At 39.8% G+C, this 24664-nt stretch overlaps 1 protein-coding gene across 1 annotated transcript in view; it reads right to left on the bottom strand.

Annotated features, from left to right (window-relative positions):
* Window positions 1-24664, bottom strand: part of UST (uronyl 2-sulfotransferase) — a 172180-nt gene that overhangs the window by 59500 nt on the left and 88016 nt on the right. Inside the window, exons 4-5 of the mRNA XM_076333885.1 lie at window positions 19406-19485; window positions 3712-3865 (exon numbers count right to left, since the gene is read on the bottom strand). Of these exons, the coding sequence (XP_076190000.1) occupies window positions 3712-3865; window positions 19406-19485 (234 nt within the window). The remainder of the gene's footprint in view (window positions 1-3711; window positions 3866-19405; window positions 19486-24664) is intronic.

The raw sequence follows: 24664 nt of genomic DNA on the forward strand, positions 1-24664 counted from the left end.
CTTGACCTGAGGCACTCGCCACTGTTTCAGACCATTACTTCTCTGCCATATTCCACACTAATGTGTTCCCGCTATTTATTTTGGGGAAGCTTGGGCAGCTTAGCGGTGATCTCTGTAGGTCACTGACAGTAACTCACGCCAGCAGAGAAAGCGCCAGGTCGGGGCAAGGAGCTGGCTGATCTGGGTGGAAAGTCTCACATTGCAGCAGCTGCCTCTGCCTTATCTGGCTTGTGAATAAAGGGCTTGTTTTCTATCCTGGCTTTCAATTAAATTTCGGTAAACACAAACATTTACCGAAACATTTAAAACAATTTATCTGACTCCTGAACGAACGGTTGTTTTCTCTGGAACAGAGTCAAAGCCTGAAGCTCTATTCAGAGAAAATTTTAAATGATCAGCGAACGATGGAAATTTCGGTCTCCGTTTCTGATCTTTGCAATGTCAGCAGTTCAGACTTTCAAAGTTAAAAAAACAGCGCCCAAGGTACTACAAGACTTCAATGTTTTTTTCCACCTCCGTTTTTCTCTTAAGGATCAGAACTGAGGGCTGGGAACGCCTGCATTAAGGATATCACAACCCTATGGCCAAGCAGGAGTTCATCGGATACAAAACCTGATCTTAAAATGCTTTTCCTCCCTTTAGAGCCCGCTTTATAGAGGTGCTGACACTCTATAAAGTGTGTCACACTTTCACACTGCAGTTTCTGAGAGAAAATGCACACTGCCCTCAGCTTTTCAAGGGAGCAGGCCAGTGTTGGCAGCTATTGACCAAGATGCCAAGATGGCCTGGAAAGGTTCCCAGTTGCCCACAACACCTTCCAAAAGATGGGAAGCCAGGAACATCATGGTTGAGAAAAGCACAATTAGCCTCTCATACCCCCATTTCAAAAGATGTACATCCTTCCTCAGGCAAACCTGTCTGTCCTGATAAAACAGAGGAGTTACATTTACAGCTTTTTCCAGTCCATTTTCTAAGTCTGTAACTGCTGTCAACTTCTCAGGCTCTTCAGCAATGAGCTCCACGTTGTGGAGCAATCAGCAGTTTTGTATTTTCCTAGCTGTTGATCTGAGGCATGATGGAAGAAGAGAAGTAAAAGCTTCTTGTATCCTGCCCCCTGCTTTCACGTATCTGCTCACAGTCAGGCACACCTCATCCCAGATGACTTGGGTTTAATACTGTGATCAATATAGAAACTATTTAACACGCTAAATCTAAGCTTATGCTTCAAATAGTCCCCTGTAAAAAAGCAATGCTTTATGGTGAGTTTTCAATCAAAAAAAAAAGAAAAAAAATATTAGGGAAGAGTTGCAAAAGGTATGAGGCCGGCAACCAGGCCAGCCATCAGTTGTGTGCTGAAGGGCCACAGTAGCTCATGCTCAGAGGTAAAACCGGCTGCTTATTTTCTTCGCACGCAGCTAGATCAGGCAATTGATTTAGCAGACTTCTGAAGCTACCATTCCACAAAATCCATTACCCGAGTTTTAAAACATATGCCAGCAGATTTCCTTGCACCACTGAGGAAAAGATTAAAATGCAGTCATGCAATATATTATGTGGTTGGATAGCACAAGTCTTAAAAATGCTTAACATTCGGAATGAGTGGCTTTTGTTAAAATGAATTTCAGTGGCGGGTGGCCTATACGTTACTGTGACAGGAGCAACCGTCCTCTTTGAGCAGCGCAAGTGACAGCCAAAGTCTGCCAAGGAGGGATGGAGGACAGATTCCAAAAACATTTCCAGGCTTCTAACACTGAATTACCAACAGAGAAGATCAAAACGAAAAAGCAAAAATAGTTTTTATAAAGGATGCTGATGGTGCCTCAGACCGACAAACTGCCTTTTGAACAAAATGACTACTGACCTTAGACGGCCACTTTTTATTTCCTTTTCATTATTGCTTGTGTACTGATCTGTGTATGTGTAAATATGTGCGTGTGCATATAAATAATTAATTTCTTAAAGAACATCCCAACACAAACAAAAATGCAAGGTGATTTCTTTCTATTAGCTTTTAAACCAACACAAACAACAGGAATTAGATCTATTCATTTCAGTTCTGCTTGAAGTAAAATTTTACTGGCTGTACACATCACATCTTAAACTGCACAGGCAGTACTGAATTAATACCAGCTTTTACAGAGTCAGTCAGTCATGAGAGGTGCCAATCACTGCACGTTCCACTTCAGATGAGAAGCAGAGGCACTCAGAGTGAAGTACAGACTGTACCACTTATTTTTAACATTTTCAAAAAAGAAAACATGACAGCGCTAACAAAATAATAATGTAGTAAAAAACCCACCCACATTCATTCCTGCAAACCCCCTGTCCCATTCACAGATGAGGAAACAGAAGTCCATGCACACAGCACCCAAAGCTGTTGGACTGCCTTCCAACTCTGCACACCAGGTCAAAACCTGCTCAGCTGATACAAGGACCTCTTCGGTATCTCTAGACAAATAAGAAACCCTTTGCAACATTATTGAAATGAGTTTATATCTGTATAGCAGATGTCATTAAAGTTTAAGGCTATACTTAGTTACATGGATACCCCCCTCCTTCAATTATTCATAATTTGTAAGTTTATCTGTTCACAGGGCTTTGCATGACAAACAGCAGTAGTAAAGTACAAAAGAAATCAGCCGTGTCACACGGGAAAAAACCCAGCCCTCCATGGATCCATCTGACCTCAGCTAGGACTGAAATGTGTTGTGTGGCAGTCGTTCAGAGCTGTGCTCTCTATGGCTCATCCACACCACATCTCATACTCTACTGCCCCTCCAAAACATTGTCAAAACATCCTCTCTCTTTGCTCTCCAGAAGCCACAGCCCTCTCTTGTTTTGATGTTACGTCTGGCCTGCAACATCTCATAGCAGACCATCAAGCTGTCCTGTCATCGCTGTGTCATTGAACTCTCTGCAGGTTCAAGTGCGGCTGACGGCTCAGTCCAATCCAACTGGATCTCCATTATAGAGAGGGTAAGAATTAATTCCACCTTTTTGTCTTCTTAGGGAGGTGTCGGTGTGCGTGCAAAGAGAACAGCATGAAACAAACCGACCACCTCCCTAGCTTCTGTGTTTCTCATTCAGCATTTGTAGAACGCCTACTGCCACGGGACCTCGGTCTGTGACGAAGGCTGACAGGCGTTATGACAGTTCAGCAGTTGCGCAAAATTAAAACTTATTATGAACAGCTTATCCAGTATTATTGCCACCTTCTTAATCCAAAAAAGGCAACAAAACCAAACCAAGAACTGAGATCAGAGCCCTGGTATAAAGAACACTGTGCACAACTTACCAGCAAGAACATTAGAGGCTTGGGCTCACTGAATTGCTCCATTTCCCAATTTTCCTCTGAGGCTGCACAGTTACAGGCATCGTTTCAACCTAAAAATCTGTCTGAATATTCACAGTGATAAATATGGGCAGAATTATTATGCCTAATCACTATACAGTGCAAATCCAACCGTATTTCAACAGTGGCAATCTGGGACTTGCTGTCAGCGTATACAAGATCAAACTGGATCACTGAATTCATCAGCAACACTACATACTAAAGCTGACCAAACTAAGGTCCAGGCAAGACAAAGAGAGAGGAAAAAATGCAAGACGGAAGATGCCTCAGTCTCCCACTTTCCAAGCATCCAGTTTGAACATCAGCATTACGTAACGATGCTGGGAAATCGGTAATCAGAGCCTTTTATTTAAACATACCAGATATCTTTCCTCCTGCCTCATGCTGGGGGTACGGATCATGTGATTCTGTTCTCCTCTCCAGTCTCCGAAACGTCGAAAAAAATAATTGGATAAAAATCGATTGACAGGATCTCTAATAATATTGATGTACACCGGCTGGTCTCCTCCAAACCTGTGGGAAGAAAAATGGGTGAATCTCATCAGAAGGTTTCACACAGGCACATGTATCTGCCTTTCACCTGAATGTTTTCAGCTTATTCTCTACAGAAGTTCAGAGCTTTTACAAGTGAAACTGAGAAGCTTACAAGTAGTTACCAAAACTTTGTAAAAGCAGGCAAGTTCTTTTTAGGATGAACATTCAGGATATCACATTAAGCTACACGTGTACTACAAACATTTTAGTTTGAGACCATTTTTTCCACGGTGTCAATAGTTTTGCCTCTTGAGTCTTCTCCTTGCTGTTTTCAGATGAAGAACCTTCTGCAGCTGAATCTGAGGATGAGCATTTCTTCTTCGAAACACTCGCTTCCCGTCTGGGAAGTCATGTCAGAGCAGGCACCGCCTAACACTAACTGCCATAAGGCAACCTTGGATCACCTTCACCTGTACAGTAAGAGTAGTAACGTGCAAAGAATTTTGCAACATTCAAGCTTATTTCAAAAAACTTCCTTTGGATGAACTGACAGATATGCATGGTATTTCCATCTTTATATTTGCTGGAACTTGTGCAGATCTTCCTCCCCTCACCCCTAGCCTGCACCACCGGCTGGATTTGAGGTTATTTAGTGGTTATGCAATGCCTTACCCTTGTACTGCACTACATGAAGATTATTTTTTAAAAAGTCAATATGAAAATTCCTGCTTCAAGAAAGAAATTAAATATCAATTTCAAGTACACCCAAGTCCAAGGAAAAGGAAAGGGTAAAACCAGCTGTGACCAGGCTCTGCACAAAAGCAAAATGCAGCATAGGTACCTGCAATTTAGAGATGAGACGATAAACCAGAGTAACCTCATCAGCTCAATGTTACCTTCTTGTATGCCTCCTCCTGGTAGTTAACAATAAACATCCTCAGTTTAATAGATGGGATACAAAAAGAGGAAAGGAGGAAAAGGGAGCTTGAGAAGGTCTGTGATTATACTGTATTTTCACAGTGTTAAAATATTGACTGCGTATTTTACATCAATACACAGCATCAGGAGAACAGGCCTAACTGGAAGAAAAAAAAAAGTAAGTTGCTTACACTCTTCTGTGGTCAAAATTGAAGAATGGACATTAATGCTATGGAACAGACTTCTGGACTACAAATGCTGTGAGATAAAGAACAAAAGAAAACCTTTCCAGACTGAGAAGTTCATAGGATAAATTCAACTTGGTATTTGCCTGATTGAAAAACATGAATTATGTTTCTCCCTTCTGTTTCCCCAATTTAGGAGAACAATTCTTACTTAAGCACTAGCTTATGCTTTATTTTTGGGAGCCTGAGCACGTAGCTATATTTAAGTATTTAAATGCTGCTCTGATGATTTTCTGAGTCACAATTTATATATTTTCTTTTAAAATGTAAAATATTAGCTTAGAAGAGAGAAAACTGAAGACACCCTTTAGAGTAAAAAAAATTCTCTCGGCTTCTCTTTATCTTTTGAGTCAGATGAATAATTGAATATGTATAATAAAAGACCAGGGCTCCTCATAAATATTAAAGAGCCAGCAAAATTGTTTAAAAATATGAATTCTAGTAAAAGACAAGAGAAAAATCCCACACAGTTTCAACCTGAGTTTTATTCTGCATGATTCCCCAGACCACTAAATACACTCTGCAAAGGCTTGTCTCGTGAATAACTATGCATATCAGTAATCTCATTGACCTCAATGTCACAGGATCACTGCCATAATTTGAAATTGTACAGACAGCATAAAACTTTAAAACAATCCAATTAAGAAGGCAGATGCTCCTTGCTTCCTGATTAGTGCATAGCCTAGTTTGGACATGGGTATGCAAGGGAAGTATCCCGAATTCTTCTTTGAGCTTGTCTTTGCTACTTTTTGTCTTTATACAGAAATAAAACCTACGTTAAAAAAAGGCATTCCTGCAAATACCATAGGACAATGAGGGCATTACACTTCGACAATATTTATTCAAATAGAAAGCTTTTGGTGAATGCCATGGCTGGTAGCCATGAAAACTGAATTTTTCAAGTGAAATTGCTGGCAAGAATAGGTTGCACCTAAATTAATGAACACACTATCTTCCTGCTACTTGATGCAGATCAGCAATGATCTAAAGACAGAAGGGAGTGGAGAAGAGCAAAGAAAAGGGGAAGCAATGAAGAAAGCAAGAAGCAGTAACAGCAGCAGCAAGTTGTCTTAAGATAGAGACAGAAAGACTACAAGATTCAGAAAAGCAAGAGAGCAGGGATAGCCTGCCTGGGTTTTGCAGAGGATGTTAAGCCTAAATGCTCCTCAGAAGAGAGAAAAATCAAAAGCAGGCAGCTATTAGTTGTCTAGATGGAAATATTCAACACACATTGTCTTTTCTGAAGGAAAAGGAGGGGTTGGATTGCATAACCAACCCACCAAAGTGTCAGAGCCCGTCCTTTGGCTGGTAAGGTCATGTCCCTGAACACGTGAATTGTAAATTCAGTACCAACAGCTCTGTGAGAAGAGGCACATGCAAGCTCATCCATCCCAAGAGGACAGCTGAGATGAGAGGTCACTCTTCCACAAAGAGCTACAGAGGAACTTCTCATTTCTGAAATGGAGACTGTGCCCCCTCCAAAACACAGGACAGCTCAAATTTCTGATTTGATTTCCTACACACTGTAACCAGCCTGGTCTACACCCAGCTGCAGTTGCTCCACCAGGCAACAAGTAGGGAATTTTTAGAAAAATTAAGCCTGTTCTGGCTCTTATTCAAATCTGCATTTTTTTTTTAAACGTAGTTTATAATACTTCAAATTCCGACCATTTGTTTCTGTGGACTGTACTGAGACTTTTTTATGGAAGCTAAGAAGCACTCGCATGGCATAAAAATTCCTACTGGTTAAAAATCAATAACCTTAAGCTATTTAGAGGAAAAAAAAAAAGGGAAATCAATGCTTCATTTGTTCAAGTATGTTCTGCATATTTTTAGGTACCTATCAATCACAACATATTAAATATTACTTAGCTCTCCAGAGTGAAAGTTTTCAAATTAACACCACCCACATGAAAATGCTCTTGCAAACAATAACTTATTGTGCTCTCACTACACATCATGTCACCTTATTTATACTCAGATACCTATTGTGAAGGATTCAAAGAGGGACACAATCATATTTTTCTAGGCCTGAGCAGAAGGCTTACCTTCTTTTGAGTGCGATCAAGATTGGATCCTGCATGATAAAGGTACCTGATCATTCTCATGCCCAGCAGAACATCGCTGCAACTGAGTAGAGTGGGCCACGACACCACCACTCCAGCAGAGCACTGAAAATATATACACTGATCCTCTGCAGTGCTTTTCCTGTACTTAAGTTCTCCTGATTTATTTAGTATATATTATTAAATCCCATTAGTTTTAACTGCTCTGTTGTGACAGGTATATTTTTTGATTCCCCATCAAAACGGGGATAGCATAGTTGCAGGCTTCAATCAATGATACTTAGGTTCATTAATGATATATTCCCCCATCCCTTTTTTAATAAAAGGGAAAAAAAAGGCCTGAGAAGTATGCCAGATGTTGCAAGTCTGCCCCTTAGAAGAATGTCTCTTATGAATTCCAATTTTATTATTTACATGGGCAAAATCTTTGTTCAAAACCATTTACAAACCCCTTATGAATTAAAAAAAAGAAAAGGAAAAAAAATTCAACCCAAGTGATTTGCTTGGCTGTAAAATGCAGGATCTCTCAGCTCCTATTAGTTTTCATTTCAATTATTTTTAAGAAAGGTTCGGTATAAAGGTAGTCCCGTCATGTCAATTCAGGAGGCTTGCCGCATTTCCATTCAGCACAAAACTCTTTGCACAAGCAGAAGCAGGCTTCATCCCTGCAGGCAAACCACATTCCTCAAGGAAAAGACGACTCCCAACCTATTCTCTATAAGAACTTTGGCTGCCTCTTTTACTTTAATGTAAAACGTCTCCCCTTAAACAAATGAGTTGGTTGCTAGAAGTTCAATGTAACGGAAGCAAATAAGAACTGACAGTCACCTTATATTAATAGGGACAGGCATATTGTGTCCTTTTTAGAAAGGAAGCACAATTTCCTTTTACAGCTTCATACAACTGAGAATCACACGATGAGAGCACAATTGCCCAGCAAGCTTTACACACCAATTATGTTACGGCTCCATTACCTGCTCTGCAGCACAGCTTCACAGGGAGATCACGTAAAAGCACTAACGTACAACTTTCACCTTTTTAGGACTTAAATAAGATGCAGTTACATCAAAATCTATCTTCTGAAAAAGGTATCTTGAAATGAGAAGTTATTATAACATCTTGTATTAGCATGCACTTGCGGCAAAGCAACCCTATTCTGCACACAAGGCAGCAGGCACTTCTGGGATGCTCCAAGGACCCTCCTCAAGGACGAGCTGCTACATTTTCTGCAAAGATTCCCAGATGAGCGGGCTGAGGTTCTGCCTGCCTGGGACTACATGGTATTGCCAGCCTCCAAAATTAAGGAGTTTATCTTCTTGCTTTTGTCTGTAGTGCCTCACTTCCAGCTTTTGTGCCTCCACCCTACACTGTGGCCTTGTTTTCAAGCTTTTCTTGAGGTGTGTGTAGGAATCCAAAACGCCGAGGGGTTCAAGGTTAACAGTAAAATAGTGTAAACTGACAACACTCCGCTCATTAATTACCCTTTCTGGAGCTGTGATTTCAATAGTAGAAATTTCAGCTTCTGAAGTGATGTGTCAGGGTAATGTCATTGTAAAAAACACAACTGAGTCCTCTGAGAATTGCTCAGTAAACTGCCTCAGACCAGTGAATGGCTAAAAGATTACACTATAAAGCTTTATATTTCTCTATTTCGCTATCGTGCATATCTCCCAGAATATTTTATGTTGTATTTCTGTCAGTCCTTTACATTCACTCTTGCTGAACAATGAGGGTTTTTTTCCTATGCCTTTCATTATGCTGAAGATATCAAAGTGGTTTAATATATAAACTCATAATGAACAGCACCAACACTGATACAAATCCTGCCTGGGTCTGTATAGCATCCCCAACTCAAGTAAAGGCAACACTTGAGAAGGAAATACTAATTGGGTTTTCATTCACGTAATGCAAAGTTACAGCTGGAAACAAGAGAGAAAACACTAATTCTCCACAAAACACTAACAGCAGCTATACTCAAACTCTGCATTATTTTAAATCACTTAATTCCAGATACCTTGTATTCAAAACTTTCCAAAGGTCTGGCTCAGGATCTCTCCGGACCTCTGATTAACATTTCATTATAATTCAGAGATGCAAATGTTGCACGTTATATAGAGGAACAGAAAAACGAATTACAAATTATTACAATAAATTCCCAGCAAATAGTAGAACAGCTGATACAGCTCTTTGGAAAGTATTAAATCAACAAACACGGTGTGTAGAAAAGATACATCTTCAAAATTGGATGAGACCACAGATTTGGCTGAGATAGTTATGTTCACATAAAATCTTGGGGCTTGACTTCTTGGGAAGGTTATAACGCAAAGGATGTTGCAATGCACTCGGCATTGCATATTCAACTTCTCATATGAATACATTTATCAAGAGTGCCATGGGCAATTCCAGCTGTCCTGTGGAAAAGGCTGAGTCGCAGAGAGCTACTCAAGATAATGCTAGGAATGTCTATATGGAAATGGAAATACAGTAAATTGGATATAATAAAAAAAAAATCACTGTAACTTGGTGGTATATATCGCGTATACAATGTATAGACTACAAAAATCAATGTAACTGAAATTGAAAACATGGCTGCCCTGTCCCAGATGTGAAATTCTATGTAATTACCATCAAACAGGGAGCTGTGGATATCATCATGCTTGAGGCTTTGAATCTACGCAGTTTAACATGTTAATCTGTGATTCAGAAGATAACTGCAAAACTACTGATAACATTTTCAGATAACAAAGTTGCAAAAGGAGAGAACAATGAATGGAGCGGTTTGCTGATCAAGAGCCACTTGAGCCACAGGGCAAACGACATAAGCAAACATCACGCACTGTAGTACGGCAAATAAAACCCAAAGCATCTAGAAGCAGAAGCAGAGGACACTCGCAGGGAAGAAGCAGTTCTGGCAAAGACTTGCATGCCTCCACAGATCATCAGCAGCATGTGAGACCTTACAGGCCAGAATAATCCTAGTTTCCTTTTTTCTGAGAAGCAGGAGCAGAGAGGAGCAAAAACCTGGCACAGCACTGATATGACCACTAACAGAGTCCATTTTAAGCAAAGCATGCACAAAGTTCACTGCAGAGTCACAAGAAGGATGAAAAAAAAAGCCTTGCAATGGAAAAATGTCAAGAAACTGAAAACCTTCAGCTTGAAAAAAGAAATGAGAAGGAAAAAAAAATACAGAGAAGGCTGAGAGATGACTGCACCACGGCTTGTAAGAAATTACACATTAAGCTTACATAGGGGAAAAATTTGATAAAAGGAGTCTTTACATAGCGGGCAAATGTACTCTGAGATCCAAGGAAAAGGAGACAATTGAATTTCTCAGAAAAATTCAGAGGAAAAATAACTCACAATTTACAATCCGAAAGAACTGTATTGGAAGTATTGGAAGTATTGGAAGGATTTACCAAGGGCAGCAGATTCCCTATTACTGGTGATTTTGAATAAAGACTTAAATTTCCTTCCTGAAAGATGAAGGTTTTAGGTTCAAACCTAAATAGTCTGTATCGTGCATTACACAAGGGTGAGAAAGACTAGAAATAACTTGGGACTGCACAATCCATCTTTTTGCCTGAAGACAGAATCAGCTATGTAATTGCCACTACCAGCTCCAAAATCCTCAAGTACAATCTATTCTGTTGCTTCGCTGTCCTTGTTGTTCAAGCCTTTTCCTAAATGTCTGATCTAGAACTCTGTGGATGCAATTCAAGACCACCACTTCTGCTATTACCATTACTCATAAAGAACTGTATAGTCCCTTTATCTCTGCAGAACCTTTTTAATATAAAATTTGAAAGTGTTATTACAGTCCCCTCTTTCCCAGTCTTCTCTATTATTTTTTTCTTTCTCTGCCCTTTCAATCTCTCCTCACAGGTCAATTTTTTCTATTTCTGATCATTCTCTTTATTCTCTTTTGGACTCTTTTGGAGTAATAAACATCTTTCTTAAATTAAGTTACTCCTGAACTGGTAATATAAGCTACAGTGTGAATGTGAGCATGGAAACCAAACAGTAAATAAAATAAATAAATAAATAAACAATAAAAAAAGATAATTTAGGTGTTATGCTGGATCCCACCTTCAGTAACTAAATTGCAAGCAACCATCTCCATTCTGAGAATATTCTATTACTAGCTGAATGAAAGCTAAAAGGTCTATTATGCGAAGAACACAGAAAATCTAGGTAAATAAATTTTAAATCAGATAATCTTAAAATCTGTGGAAAAACTTACCATAGAGCACTGTTTTTTTTAAAAAAATAAACCCGAAAAAAGCCCTTAGACCGTACAAAGGTCAAACTGCACATTAGATTTGTGCTTAGCCTTCCATCAAGTCACAGTTAAAAATATCATTACACACTCACATCATTAAAAAAAATGTAGTATAAAGAAGGAAAAAAGATGTAGGAGGGATTACAGCACCATGTGGCCATTCATGAAATGTGTACTTTACAAGGCAGACCTCACATGACGGTAGAAAGTGTTTCATGATGTGTTAGCAAGAAGTATAGATTATAATGAACACACATAAAGACACAGTGTTAAGGCCGTGCACGTAAGTTTAGCTGACATTTCCCTCCTTTTAAGAGCTTACCCAGAGGGTAATAATTTTTTTGTTACCATATTTTTTAATGACATTTCCTAGGTGTGTACGTTTTTTTTTTTTTTAAAGGAGAAAAAATCCACAACATGAAACTACTTTAGTAGATAATCTTAGGCTGCAATCATTGTTTCAAGAAGGCTTTCAAAGAGCCCAATCCCTCCCACAGCTGAGCTGTACAGGATCAGTACGAACTGACTGAACTACTGCCGTTCATGCAAGTATACTTGAGTTTGCATTCAAAGGGTCAGGGACATTCAGCATCTTGTTATGCCAGCTCCACACATTTGCCCAGCACACTGTTTTCAAAAGCTAGTGGAGCACAATTAAAACACATAATAGGCATGTTCTGCAAAATATCTACGCTCTGTGTGGTATTATTTGTTCCAGAGAAAGGGAGAAGCAAGAATCCTCAAGTTATTGATATATCTTAGTGTTGTGACAAATATCCCATGACTTTGTTTTAAGTCAATGAAAACAGCATCACAGACCACCCTGGTTTTACTTTCCAGTCTATAAAAAAATATTTAAAAGTGAAATTCTATTTCCAAATCAATGGACGAAAGACACATACATAGGTTAAGTCACGGCAAAGCAAGATATTTATTTGCCATAAAAAATTGTAAATGCATCATCCAACCCTTACAAACTATCAACAAGCTAACATGCAAGGCTTTCAAACACCACGCTGTCAGCACAGAGTGCGCTCCTGCTTTCGAACATGCAGCTTATTCGCATGACATAGAGTCAAGTTAGTTCTTCAAGATTTACCTCCTTTTTGTTTGTTGGATACGGACACATTTTACAGAGACCAAGAACAGGGAGTGCTGTAATTTCAAAGTGCTGTGTTAAAACTGTAATTTTTAGAGCTGCTTCTACATGAGAAAAACCACAAAACTGATAATAACAAAAAACCCTGTACAATATTCAGAAACTAAGTTTAGTTTTGGGCTTATCCAGACTGAATCTCTCTTTGTCTGTCTCTGCCTTCACATAGCATGTGATTTACTGCTACCCGTAATTCAGAATTCAGGTCAGAGTTGAAGGAAAGTGTCCAAACTGATCAGCACTGCTGTATGTGACACTGTCAGCCGCTATAGCAGCCTGATTTACTCATTTTTATTAGTGTCGGCCACTGTGTCTGTTTAAAAAAGTAATGTAAAAAAAAAAAATCAGTAATGCTGATACAGACTGTCCACCAAAAATGACTTTTTCAAGAAAAACAAGAACTTTACACATTAACTCTGCTAATGAATAACAGAAAACCAGAACTATTTCTTACGTTGATTCCAGGGACTAAAGGCAAGTACCTTCCAAGCAGAAGACCCAAAAGATCTTTCTCTCCTCCCCAAAACCTGTCCCCCCACACCCCTCATGCACCAAGCAAGAGGGACACGGCAGAGCTGGGGCTGGTATCCAAGCAGGGCACAGGGAGGGGGCTGCTGGCTGTAGCCCAGCAGAAGGTCCAGTAGCTCTGTTTTGCTTGGCTTTCCCTTCAGCAGATGTACCTGCAGCAGTGTGGTTGCCTCTGAGTCCTCTACTGGCCTTTCAAATTTGGTTTGAAACTGGCCAACAGGTTCAGAAATTATTTAGGAATTAGGCGTGGGGGGAAACTGGAAAGACACGCAGAACAGCTGGAACTGCTGTATGAGTCTTATTTCCTTAGAAAATTATGCTAAAAGGAAAGTGTTGTCCCCTCCTCTCAAGCACATGCACACAGATGCTAAATACACGCCGCAGATATTAAACTGCAGCTGAAAGGAAGAAGAGGGCAGCAGCCCGACAGCGCAGAAAGGATGACTCCTCACATACTAATGCTGGGCGATAATTCATCCTGGCTTCGAACAAATAAGATATACTGAACTGAATTATAAGGGCTAATTAAAATGTAAGATTAAACTGAGTCCACACTTTATCTCTGTATCTCCTTACCACATCATAGGAAATTTTAAAGGAGATCATTCCCCAGTGGCCTATAACTACTGCAGAAAGTAAAGAATTCACGGCTCCAGTGAGACATGAAAAAGCCTGTTTCTCTCTCTGGGTGGTCTTTTTAATGTTTCTCCCTCCTATGACTTTACCCTGACCTAATCAGCCAGCCTTTAAACAAGCAAAAGTCACTTACCAGTCACTGACAGAGGCACGTCTTTAGGTTTTTACACATACCCTGTAACTTTCCTTTACCCTGAGACAGGAGGGAGCGGCCAAGCTTCCCACTCTGCCCAAACCGGGGTCCGTAAGTGCATGCTCCGAAGATAACGGTTCAGTGTTGGAGAGAGGAAAGCTGCCTTCCCATGGCCAAAATGGAAGTTGCGCAATTCTCCCCATCCCTGACTCATCCTGACCCAAAGCCATGGCCTCACCACCCCCTGTGCGTTCCTGCAAACGTTCTTTCTGCTTCTCTGAAATCTGTGACACTTGGAGCACATGCTGAGCATCTTGAGTAGCTGCCCAAAGACTGTTAGTTAATTCAGCAGAAGATTACTAAGAGGTCAAGTGTTTCCACAAACTTGAAGCTTCTTCCTGCTTCATTTTTTCTCAGGCTAAATAAATAGATGACAAGCGGCGTTTATGATAAGGCACAGCGAACAACCTGCAGCTATCCTGAAATAGCTTTTTGTCTCTCTGCAGGTTATTTACTGTTCTGCTTGGATCTACCAAGAACACCTGCAATCTCAGCAAATGTATCAGCATATAAAGCTTTACCTGCTTAGAGTACAGACATTCTTTAATATTTGCTTCTGATTAACGTTTCGGATGCTTTTCCCAGCAACATTAGTATATAAACTTCAATTCAGAAAGAGATTAAAAAAAAAATTATCATTATTTTTACTAATTTAATGGCTCCCACGATTCTTTTTAAATACATGCAGCATTGACTTTGAAAAGGAATTGGAATATGACAAAGATAAACTATAGCTGTCATCCTGCACGTCCTGCAACATGCCCTTTTTGGTCACACATCCCTGCGTGGAGGCAAACCTCCTGAATTCCTGAGTTCCGCACAAGTGGAGGTGGGTGCCTTTGCCCCGTGCACTGCAGACCACAGCACAGGTTATGACTGACAACTTCTAGAGCTCCTTGGGCACATGAGAAAAAAAGTTCTTTGTTTCTTCTTGTGTTTTTTTTTTAACATAGGCCAATGAATCTCAGCATTCTGAGTACACGTAAATATTGAGGAAGAATTTGTTTTTTTCTTTTTTTTTTTTTATTCAAAGAATTTTCTATTTCACAACATCCACTGCAGTAGGACAGCAGCTAGTAATTTTGCATGCTTCATGTCGTTCATTTTTTCCCCCTTCATTAACACATCTAAGAATAAGGAATGAAGGCCATTTCTACAGAATGGGAAATGGCAGCCTGGTAAACAGTGACTAGGAAAGGATCTAGGAAAAACACTGGAAAAACAACTCACCCTGAAAGCCCAGATTGCTCTTGTGCAACTGTAGCTTTAGAAGGTATAAGCATGGCAATTGCAAAGAGGTTTTTTTTCTACCATATACAGCATTAGTGAAGCTGATACAGGTCCAGAGTACAGTTTTGATGCTTACACTTAGTAAAGACTATGGAACTAGTGGAGAAATTTCTGAGAAGAGTCACAGACTTATTAAATGGATGAGGAAAACACCCGCCGGCAAGAGGTTTGAGAGTACCTGTGATCAAAAGGAAGAGCGAAAGGTGTTTGGAGACGGCAGCGGCAGATAGATGCACGGGGAGATACACCAGAGAACAAAAAGAAAAAAAAAAAAGCACTTCAGTCAATAAGGAGCAAAAGCCAGAGAAATTCACATTAGAAATTAGCCACAACAATTTGACAATAAAGCTGACAGACAACTGGAACCAAGTGCCCAAGGAAGTGGCAGAGGCGGCGTAACTCAATGCCTTCAAATGCAGCCCAGATGCTTTCATGGAAGACTTCTGAGAAATAGTCTTTCTCCAACCAAGACCAAGAAAATCCCATGCTGGGCTAGCCCCAGTAGCAACAGCCAGTATGAAACCAAAAAGCACCTAAATGTTTACCTCTGCGTATAAGAACATTTCCAAGTAGGGTATTAGAAGCAAGCCAGGTATGGAGAGGTCAGCTGAGCATTTATGATGAAACGAGAAGGACAATGACCACGGAGCCACAAGGAAAAGCCTCACCCAGGAATCACAAGTAAAGGAGAATTCAATAAACAGCATCACCTTCCCCAAAAGAAACCGTCCCAAAATGGACTGGATGGAGTAGCCACCCTCCCAAGGCACTGGGTTGTCTCCTAAAGCTAGCCCTAGCTGCATGGGAGAGACTGGGAACAGAAGCTGCAAACCACTGGGAATAAAAGCTTTTCATGTGATAAGTGCTATGTAGAAATTCACCCACATCAAAGAGCAGCAAGAAACAGTTGTTCATCTTCCATTTGAAGCTGCAATTAATTAGATTTATGTCTGTAAAAATTCACATAAGATTTGCTTTAATGCGTCCTTTTAAGATTTGCCTTTTTGTCTGCCTCCTTGCACTACTTTGGATTGAGAAAAGATAATACTGAACTAAAAGATGAAGACATAGGAGAGTAAATGAGGATTCATTTACTCAGCTGAACCAGCAGGCACTCTTAAAACACTGTTCAAAAACAAGGGGAAAATGTCCCTGGCAAGCATTTAGGTCAGGATGAGATTTTCAAGTTTTTAGAACTTTGTTCAGCAAAACTAATGGTGCCTCAGAAACATGTGTGTGCTCAAATTCACCGCTGAGGGCTTAGCTCACTTCCACTGGAGATTTTTTCTGGAAAGAAGATATAGTCCCTTTTTCTTCAGTTGGAAACAATCATAAGTAAATGCCATGATGCTTTTCTGAATAATCAGAGCGCTTTAAGTGCTGACAGGTTTATAAGCAGGTGCAGGGTGCAAAGGGGGGAAGTCCAAGTGATTTGTCATTGCTGCTATTCACATCAGTGATGTTAAACAAAAATCCAAGTTTATTTTTCTTACTACTGTTTGGGAAGCTGAGAAGCACCAATAAGCGAAAGCAAAGCAGACTCCCGTTTTGCACGACTCTGCTTACACTTTCTCTGCTTCTCTAGTACCTTGGTCATATGCTCTAAATGGCTTAACGCAATCCCTACAGATCTTGAAAGCACTCAACCAGAGAAGTGCAAGGTGAGTGGAAGAGACTCCTTTTGCCCCAACAGTGACTTTCGAGCTTACCAAAAGACTAGCAAAGATAACATGCCTTCTATCTCCTGTGCGTCTGCTGGCTCGATACATGCAGGAGGGAGGAGAATAAAGCGTTCTTTATCCCTTCCTGCAAACAAAAGCTTGGTTTCAAAGGTATAAAATGCCAAACGAGAAGCGAGTTTGGTCACTGGACTAATGCCCAGGATGGCTGCCCCTGCAAAAATTCATGATTTCCAGTAACGGCTCTGCTACAATGGCATGTAGAAAGCCTCATCCCTTTCCTTGGGAAAGAGCAAGGGGTTTCACCAAAGTAGGGTTCTTCAATCTTCAAGCTGATCTTTGAGCCTTTCACGGATCTGAAGTTGCCCTAAGCCTGCAGTCAGGAGTCAGTTATCTCCTACCCGTCCCTGCACATCTGTCCCACTCCCCACTGCACTGGCTGTTCACGGCGAGTGGCTGTCTAAGGTCTTCAGCTGTCAGCCAGAAGACACCACGTTGATACTTTGACCCTCATTCTTTTAGTTTCTGGGGTATCGCACAGCTTTTACGTTGAGCTGGCAGAAAAGCTGGGGCAAATGGGAAGAACCACAGTCCACAGACAATTTGAGTTCAGCTATCCACTGGAGATGGTCTATAAAGGAATAGTTTCAAAAAAATCAAGCAAAACTAAAACACTTTTGCAATACTGTAATATTTAGAATGTGTATTTAAATCACATTCTTGAAATTTCTGCAAAATCACTACCTGACGCTCCAGTTCCTAATGAAATTCAGTTAAAAAAAAATCACCCTAGAATTACAGAACAGAGAAAATACTCAACATGCTACTTCACTATTAGGTGTAACACCGCCAATAAATTTTGAAACTAGAGACAAAACTCTCAAAAATGTTTAATTTATCAGAAAACACTAGGAAATGCTAAACCAAAAGTAAGCAATGTTGCTGCACTTCAATGATGTCTCATTTAAAAGATTCATCAGCCTTTTCACTACTATACAGCTACTTGCTAAACCAAGTGTCCTCTCAATAAAACAAAAAATACGTTTTTCAGGTTTGCAAGGAACAGCCAAAAAGGAAGCTGCAAATAATTTTATACATCTTATATAATTTTTATATATTTTCACAAATTTGTAGTGGAAGAAAAATGTAGAGCAATTTCATCTCATGGATACACTAGAGAAGAAATATGTTACCTATGTGGCAAGGATGTACCTACCATATGTATAAAAAATGGGATTTTGGGGAGAGCAAGAGGTAACGATGTTCCTCTTTCTCATGTACCTGATGTTGCGTACCATCTCTGAAAAATCAGTTTAATCAAGAAACATCCCTTTGACCCTCAGGTGTGGCTACTGGTTTGATCTTGCATTTCAGCAGAGAGAAGAGATCATTTACCAAAGATCTGAAGTCCTAGTCTAATGAGTTTTATTCTTTAAAGATTATACATTAGAAATGGAACTTTCATGGAATCAACATAGAGAACACGGAAGATCGTAATTTTGTTTAACTCTTCTTGTTTTCAAGTAACAAAATCATGCCCATAGTTAAGTTATATATCAAGTGAATTTCCCATTGCTCAAAATATTTTATTTTATAAAAAAAAAACCAAAACAGCCCCCCCCAATTTTATCATGTCTTACTACACTGTCTACCTGTGCCTGAAGCCATACGTTCAAAGGACATGCACTGACATTACCACGTAAACAAAATGCTGGGAAGTTACGCAACTCTTGCAAAGATTTGCAGAAAATTCACACTTCTACAGAAATTTTTTTATCTAAATGTGAGGAGTCCAACCTAGTGGCACAGATGGCATGGTTCCTGAATATAATTTCCAAATTAAATTTACAGCCTGGGCAATAACCATCTGCAGTCCATCTTTAACCTCTGTGTCCTGGCTAAATGCTAACTGGCACCACTCATTTGCATCCTTCCAAAAATTCCTCAGAAGTTTCATCCAAATTCAATTTTCTTCACATTCCATGCTATAAATGTCTCTAGAGTCTTGCTGCGTACTTTTAAATAGCTGCCAGAAGGGACTGCACTCCCAGGACACAGAGCATAATCCGTTTCCATGGTTTATAAATAATTCCGTGAAATTATAATTCTGCGGAATGGGGACTATTTTGTCAGAAGAAAATTAAATTGGTTAAATTGGTGAAGAGTTATTCCAGGTACAAAATTAATGAACTCAGTGGAGTTTTCAGTCTTGTATTAGTATCTGACTATACAGAAATGAAATATTCACAACAGTGCACTTTTAAAACACGAGTGCACAGTTTAAAGACCCAAGTTACCATCTCATGCATGTTGGCTAGAAATGTTATAACCCAAGATCATCTCGGAGGCAAAGGCATGCAATAAGACCCTGGCTTTTCACAAACATACTGTACATAACTATTCTGTAGCAAAGAGAGCGCAGGAAAAAAACACCCCAACTTATGAATGTGACTTCCAGTGCCAGAAAGGAGGGGAAAAAAAAAAGTACACTGTATTGTTTATATATAAAAAAGGAGGGAAAATGTTCTATGTATTACCGTTAATAGAAATCAATGAAAAAGATTTTTAACTGAAAAAATGCCTTACCTTGAGAAGTTGAGGAAATGAACATGTCTAGTGAATAAATATGGCTGCTCAGCAGTGCTTATGTTTTTAATCAATTCCATCTAAAAAGAATTAACAAATCAAATTTTCCATGTTACATCAATGCACATTTTGAGACAAACATAACTCTCAAACAACATATGATGATGTAATTTTCAAGTCTGAATTACTCAGGAACTCCTTCCCCACCATCCCTCCGAAACACCGTCATCAAGATAGCACAACTACTATTTCATGTCTAAGCAAGAAAGGTTAAGCTGCAGACACCACCTTGCTCTCATGGAGCTTATGTACTTCCAAAAGTGGGTATCAGTTTAAGGAAAGGCATAAACTAAAGGTAAAATCTAAACCCTGACTAAATCTGCACTAGAGCTTTGCAAGTGGCAGCTGCCCTCTGAAGACACTGGCTCTATTCACAAGAATGCCAAAATGTAAAGTGTCTGAAACTGTAACAGAAAGTGGGAGCTGAGCCAATGACCATTTTCATATAACAATAAAAACTGCCAACATTTGCAAAACACTGAATGATCCGCCTGTTTCAATACAGAAATTGGCACTTGCCATTCCTTTTACTATTACAGCAAATTGAGAGCACAAATCAAATGGGCACGTTTAGAAAGATGGTGCCACGTTCTAGTTCAGGCACATTCACCGCATTTTAATTTTTTTAAGAAAATAAATGGTTTAAGTTTTCAGGTCACTAAAATGGAATAATGTAAACAGCATATATTGAAGACTGCGCACCATGGATATGAATATCTATGTTGTGTAAGCTGAGCTCCAGCTATGATCTAGAGGAAACAGAAAGTGTCTAGTGGAGCATCATGATTGAGAGTGGAGATGTCCTGGTTAATTTTGCTTCCTTACTATTAATTTCCTAAGATTTATTTTCAGATTTTCTGTTCTGTGCTCAAATGCAGGCTCTATTACGGACACTGAACACAAATGCATTTGAAATGATAGGTTTATTGATTTTACAAATTAGGAGTAGAAAGTAATACAGAAAGTAACAAAAATTCATAAACTGAAAAAAAAAAGATAAGAGAAGGTGAACCAAACATTCTGCTTTGAGTCATATCAATTCATACACTAAATTTAAACACCATTAAGGGGACATTAATTAAAAAAAACCTTCTATTTCTTAAAACTTGAATGTTATAGCTGACATAGACAAAAAAAGGAAAAACATGGGGTCCAGCCTGTTATGTGGTCAAGATAAACTGACTGGCATGTGATGAGTTACTGCAGTAAAAGCCTGAAGAGCATGGTAGAAAATGATGTCCGTGCCATAACAAATATTAAACTACATTTAAGGGACAGCAACTGTCAATTTTTTTTCCTTTTATTTCCCAGTTTCAATATAATGATATTTTGCCATGGTTTTTACACTGTCTGTCACATTTTACTGCTTCTCATCCGTCTTTCATTCTCCATTTTTTTCCTAGGACACATAACCTGCCACCTTCTTTCAGACAACACAAGCTGTAGCCATTTAACTTCTAGGACCAAATAAAAAAGTGCACAGACTAATACGCTTTTCCCTACTTTTCCTCTGCCTTCAACAATTTTATACACATACACGTACGATGAGCACTGAAGCGAAAAGTTCAGTTTGTCCATCCTCTCAGAATGGGCCTTTTCCTGTCAAACTATTTCAAGTACATCAAGGCATATTAGATATAGACCTTGTATATCAAGGCATATTAGGTCTGAGAAAGGCTGTAAACCCAAGGGAATGGAACGTAAAGAAGAGGAGACCACCAAAAGAAAGATGATATGAAAGGAAAAGAGAAAGAAGAGAAAACAGAGAGATGTGTTATTAAAAAAAAAAAAAAAAGGGCAGGAAGGGAATAGCCCCCCTGCTTCAGTCAGTCATATCTGGACTCTAGACTGTTTGATTCAAGCACAAACAGGTCTTTATACAGCTCCTTCAGTACAATATAAATGCTACGAGCAAGAAATTCATAAACCTGAAGAACAGAGCTTGCCCAGACCAGAATTAGAAAGCCCAGGAAACTTTGCAATAATTGGCACAAAGTAATTGAGAATTGTTTGTTAATGCTCTAAAGAGACAAAAGGTTTCCTAGCAAACCAAGTAAGTCGACACTTCTTTAGGACTGATAACTCTCTCTGCTAAAAAATTATATTCATTCACCTTGCAGAATGAAACAAGGGGAGACTCTAGAGGCTGGGTATCAGATGTATCAATTGCCACCTTTTTTTTTTTTTTTACCCAGACGAGTTACAGGAGAAGTGAAATTTTCACAACTGTATGAAGCTTTATGTTATATTGGCATTTTACCCGTGTTACTGTATCTGCATGAATGAAAGAAGGAAGATGGCAGAAGGAAGTTATTGATATGGGATAAAAACTCTATTCATGCCACTACGGTCACCACTGTAATTCCATCTGGGAATAAACAAAACCCCATCATTAGAGTATAAATATGGAGATGTAAAGATAGTATACCCATACAAAGTAATCCCACTGAGTTTAAAAAGACAGGCAGCTTTAATATAATACTGCTAGATAAACATGTGTGTGTGAGTACACGTGAGTGCTACAAAGTACCATGCAAGCCTCCCTTGCCCCTCAGCTCACCCTGTGGCTGCTACCCATTTGCTAGCGCCAGGCTGATTCACATTATACCACCAACACCACATTTCCCATTGCGCTTCACCCGATGTCAGTGTCAGGCTCATCTCAACCTGCTGCCGGACTACCAGGGGCACTTCTGCCTCAGGAGCAAAGAGAGTCTGGGAAGATGCACAGAGAGCAGGACAGCATCTGGCTCCTGGCTTTTTTTTAATCTCTTGCTACCAAAATCAATCTCTTGAGCTATGATAATAGCTTACTCCAAAGCAGACACAGAATTTTGTTTTGACTTAAAGTATCTTCATATTTAGACACTTAATGATCAACTGGACTTGTAAGCAGATGTGGACAGAGCTACAATGTGCATACGAACAAACAAGCAAAAAACATTCTTTTAAAAACCCTGCCAAAAGGGTAAGAAATGCTCAACAGAAACAACACACAGATGTCAGGAGGGAAAAATAAATAACTGTAATGGCTCACGGCCACATGCAAATTGTGGCCGTATTTCCCATGGGCCCCTCTCTCTCTCTCTGATCCCACTGTGCTGAACTGATTTCAGCCTAACAAGCCAAATACAGTGGTCAGGAATACCTAGTGATCAGCCCTCCTTTTAAGATTATGTTACATAATAAATAATAATATCTTCCAATGTCTCCCAGAAGAGTAAGGTCTCTAGTGGTTTTTTTTTTGTTGGGTTTGGTGGTTTTTTTGTCTGGGTTTTGTGTTGTGGGGTTTTTTTGCTTGTTTGGTTGGTTGGTTTTTTTACAAGTTGATTAGTGTAGAGCACCCACAGAGAGGAATAGTGAGCAGAAGATGAGAGCTGAGAAAAGCAAGTACCTTTGGATGGAATGGGTGATGCGGGAGAGAGATATACATACAAGGACAGATCATCTGGGAGATGGTCTTAAACCAACCTAAGTTTGAAAAGAGATGAAAAAGCATAAGCAGCAGAAGCTAAACTACCCTGGCAAACACCGTTAGGGAAGATATGAACCAGAACACATCCATGTTTGGAGGGAGAAGCTATAAAAATATCTGGGGGAGACTGGAAGGAGCACATGCCCACTACAATAAGGGCCCGTAAAGAGCTATTCCTCTTTCTTGCTGCTGCCCCAAGCTCTCCTGTGGGAGTTAACTTTTAGTTGTTTCACTGAGACAGTGCTGAAAGAGATAGTAATTTGCTTTTGAAATTAACTAAATTGCACCAGAGAGTTAATGCTGCTAAACAATGAGCCAGGGAGAGGGAAATGTCAGGACACAAAGGCATGTGGAGAGAGGCAGGTGGTGGCACCCTGTGCCCACATGCTTGCATCCACCAGTGGAGCCCAGGGCATAGCTCTGCCATTGACAGAAGTATCTGGGATTTAAAGATAAACTACATGGCCATGAAAAACCCAAACCAATTCCACCTCCCACCCAACACCAATTAATTGCAAGCATCAGTCTTTAGCCTAAATGCCAATTTGCTCCCTAGCATAACATCTTTCTACCACTGTGACTCCTTGCTTAAGCTTTTATTCTAAATTTTTCTCCAAAACTCATTTTCTGCATTGACTTTTAAAGAGGACCTTTAAACAAGACCAGATCTGCAAGCAGAGGCAATCCTGTAAATCATAAGCTATTTTTAAATCTTAAAGTCCGCCTGAGCAAGAATACCAAGAGGCAAAACTCCAAGGGGAAAGGTTTTTCCTTGTCTATTATCCTACACTACCACTGTAGGATCTCAGCTGGCCATACTGAAGAAATCAAACCGTAATGGCTCAGCATCATCCATGTGTTTGTACTCGGTTGTTGCTGCATTGTAAATAACAATCCAGCAGATGGCACAGTGAAATGACTCCGGGAGACTGGATGGGGCCCTCCCCAAAAGGGAAGAAACGTGGAGGATGGCTTTGCTCCAGCCACAGCGTTGTTCCTGCACAGAAACTCAACTCAGACTTGTGAGAGAGGACACCTTCTTTCCCTCTTCTGGAAACGGCCATCCGCCTGCACTGCCTGCTCAGAGCAGTCCCGTTTGGTTCGAGATTTGCAATAGGTAAATTGTACTGGGAACAAAAAAATAACCAGAAAATAATCCTGCCCAGACACAGCCAGAATGTCACTACTTTTTTAAGCTCCTGTATTTCACTGGGAGAAAATTCAAGGTCAAAATGTATAAAAATGGTGAGGCAACTGGGATTTTTCAAGAGAGGTCAGCTGGATGACACTACGGTCTCCACTAACGTTGATACAAATAGGACAAGAATTTCTCTGTATCTGTCTTTCTTTTGAGTTGTTTACTTTCTTCTACTGGTTTTGGTTTCTACTGAAGGCATGTAGGGTCCAGGAGGCACAAGTATCTACAGGTATTTGGTATATCACTTTCATCTCGGTATTCATTTCCATAAACAACTCACAACTCACAGGAATGAGACTAGATCTTCATTTTCAGCTTTCAAAAATTTGGAATGGTTTCAAGAATTTCTTACACTCCCGAAGCTGCTATGACCAATTTTCTGTCTTTAAGAGCATTTAAGAAAAATTAGTGATGGATTTTTAGTGTGTTAAACTGGAATTATATATAAAGCTATCTGCACAGCCATAAGGATGGGTGGTAGAGGGAAACGATATGTTGATAAAATATCAATTACTCCCATATGTGA

Source organism: Aptenodytes patagonicus, chromosome 3 (assembly GCF_965638725.1).
Source record: "Aptenodytes patagonicus chromosome 3, bAptPat1.pri.cur, whole genome shotgun sequence".
Lineage (NCBI taxonomy): Eukaryota > Metazoa > Chordata > Aves > Sphenisciformes > Spheniscidae > Aptenodytes > Aptenodytes patagonicus.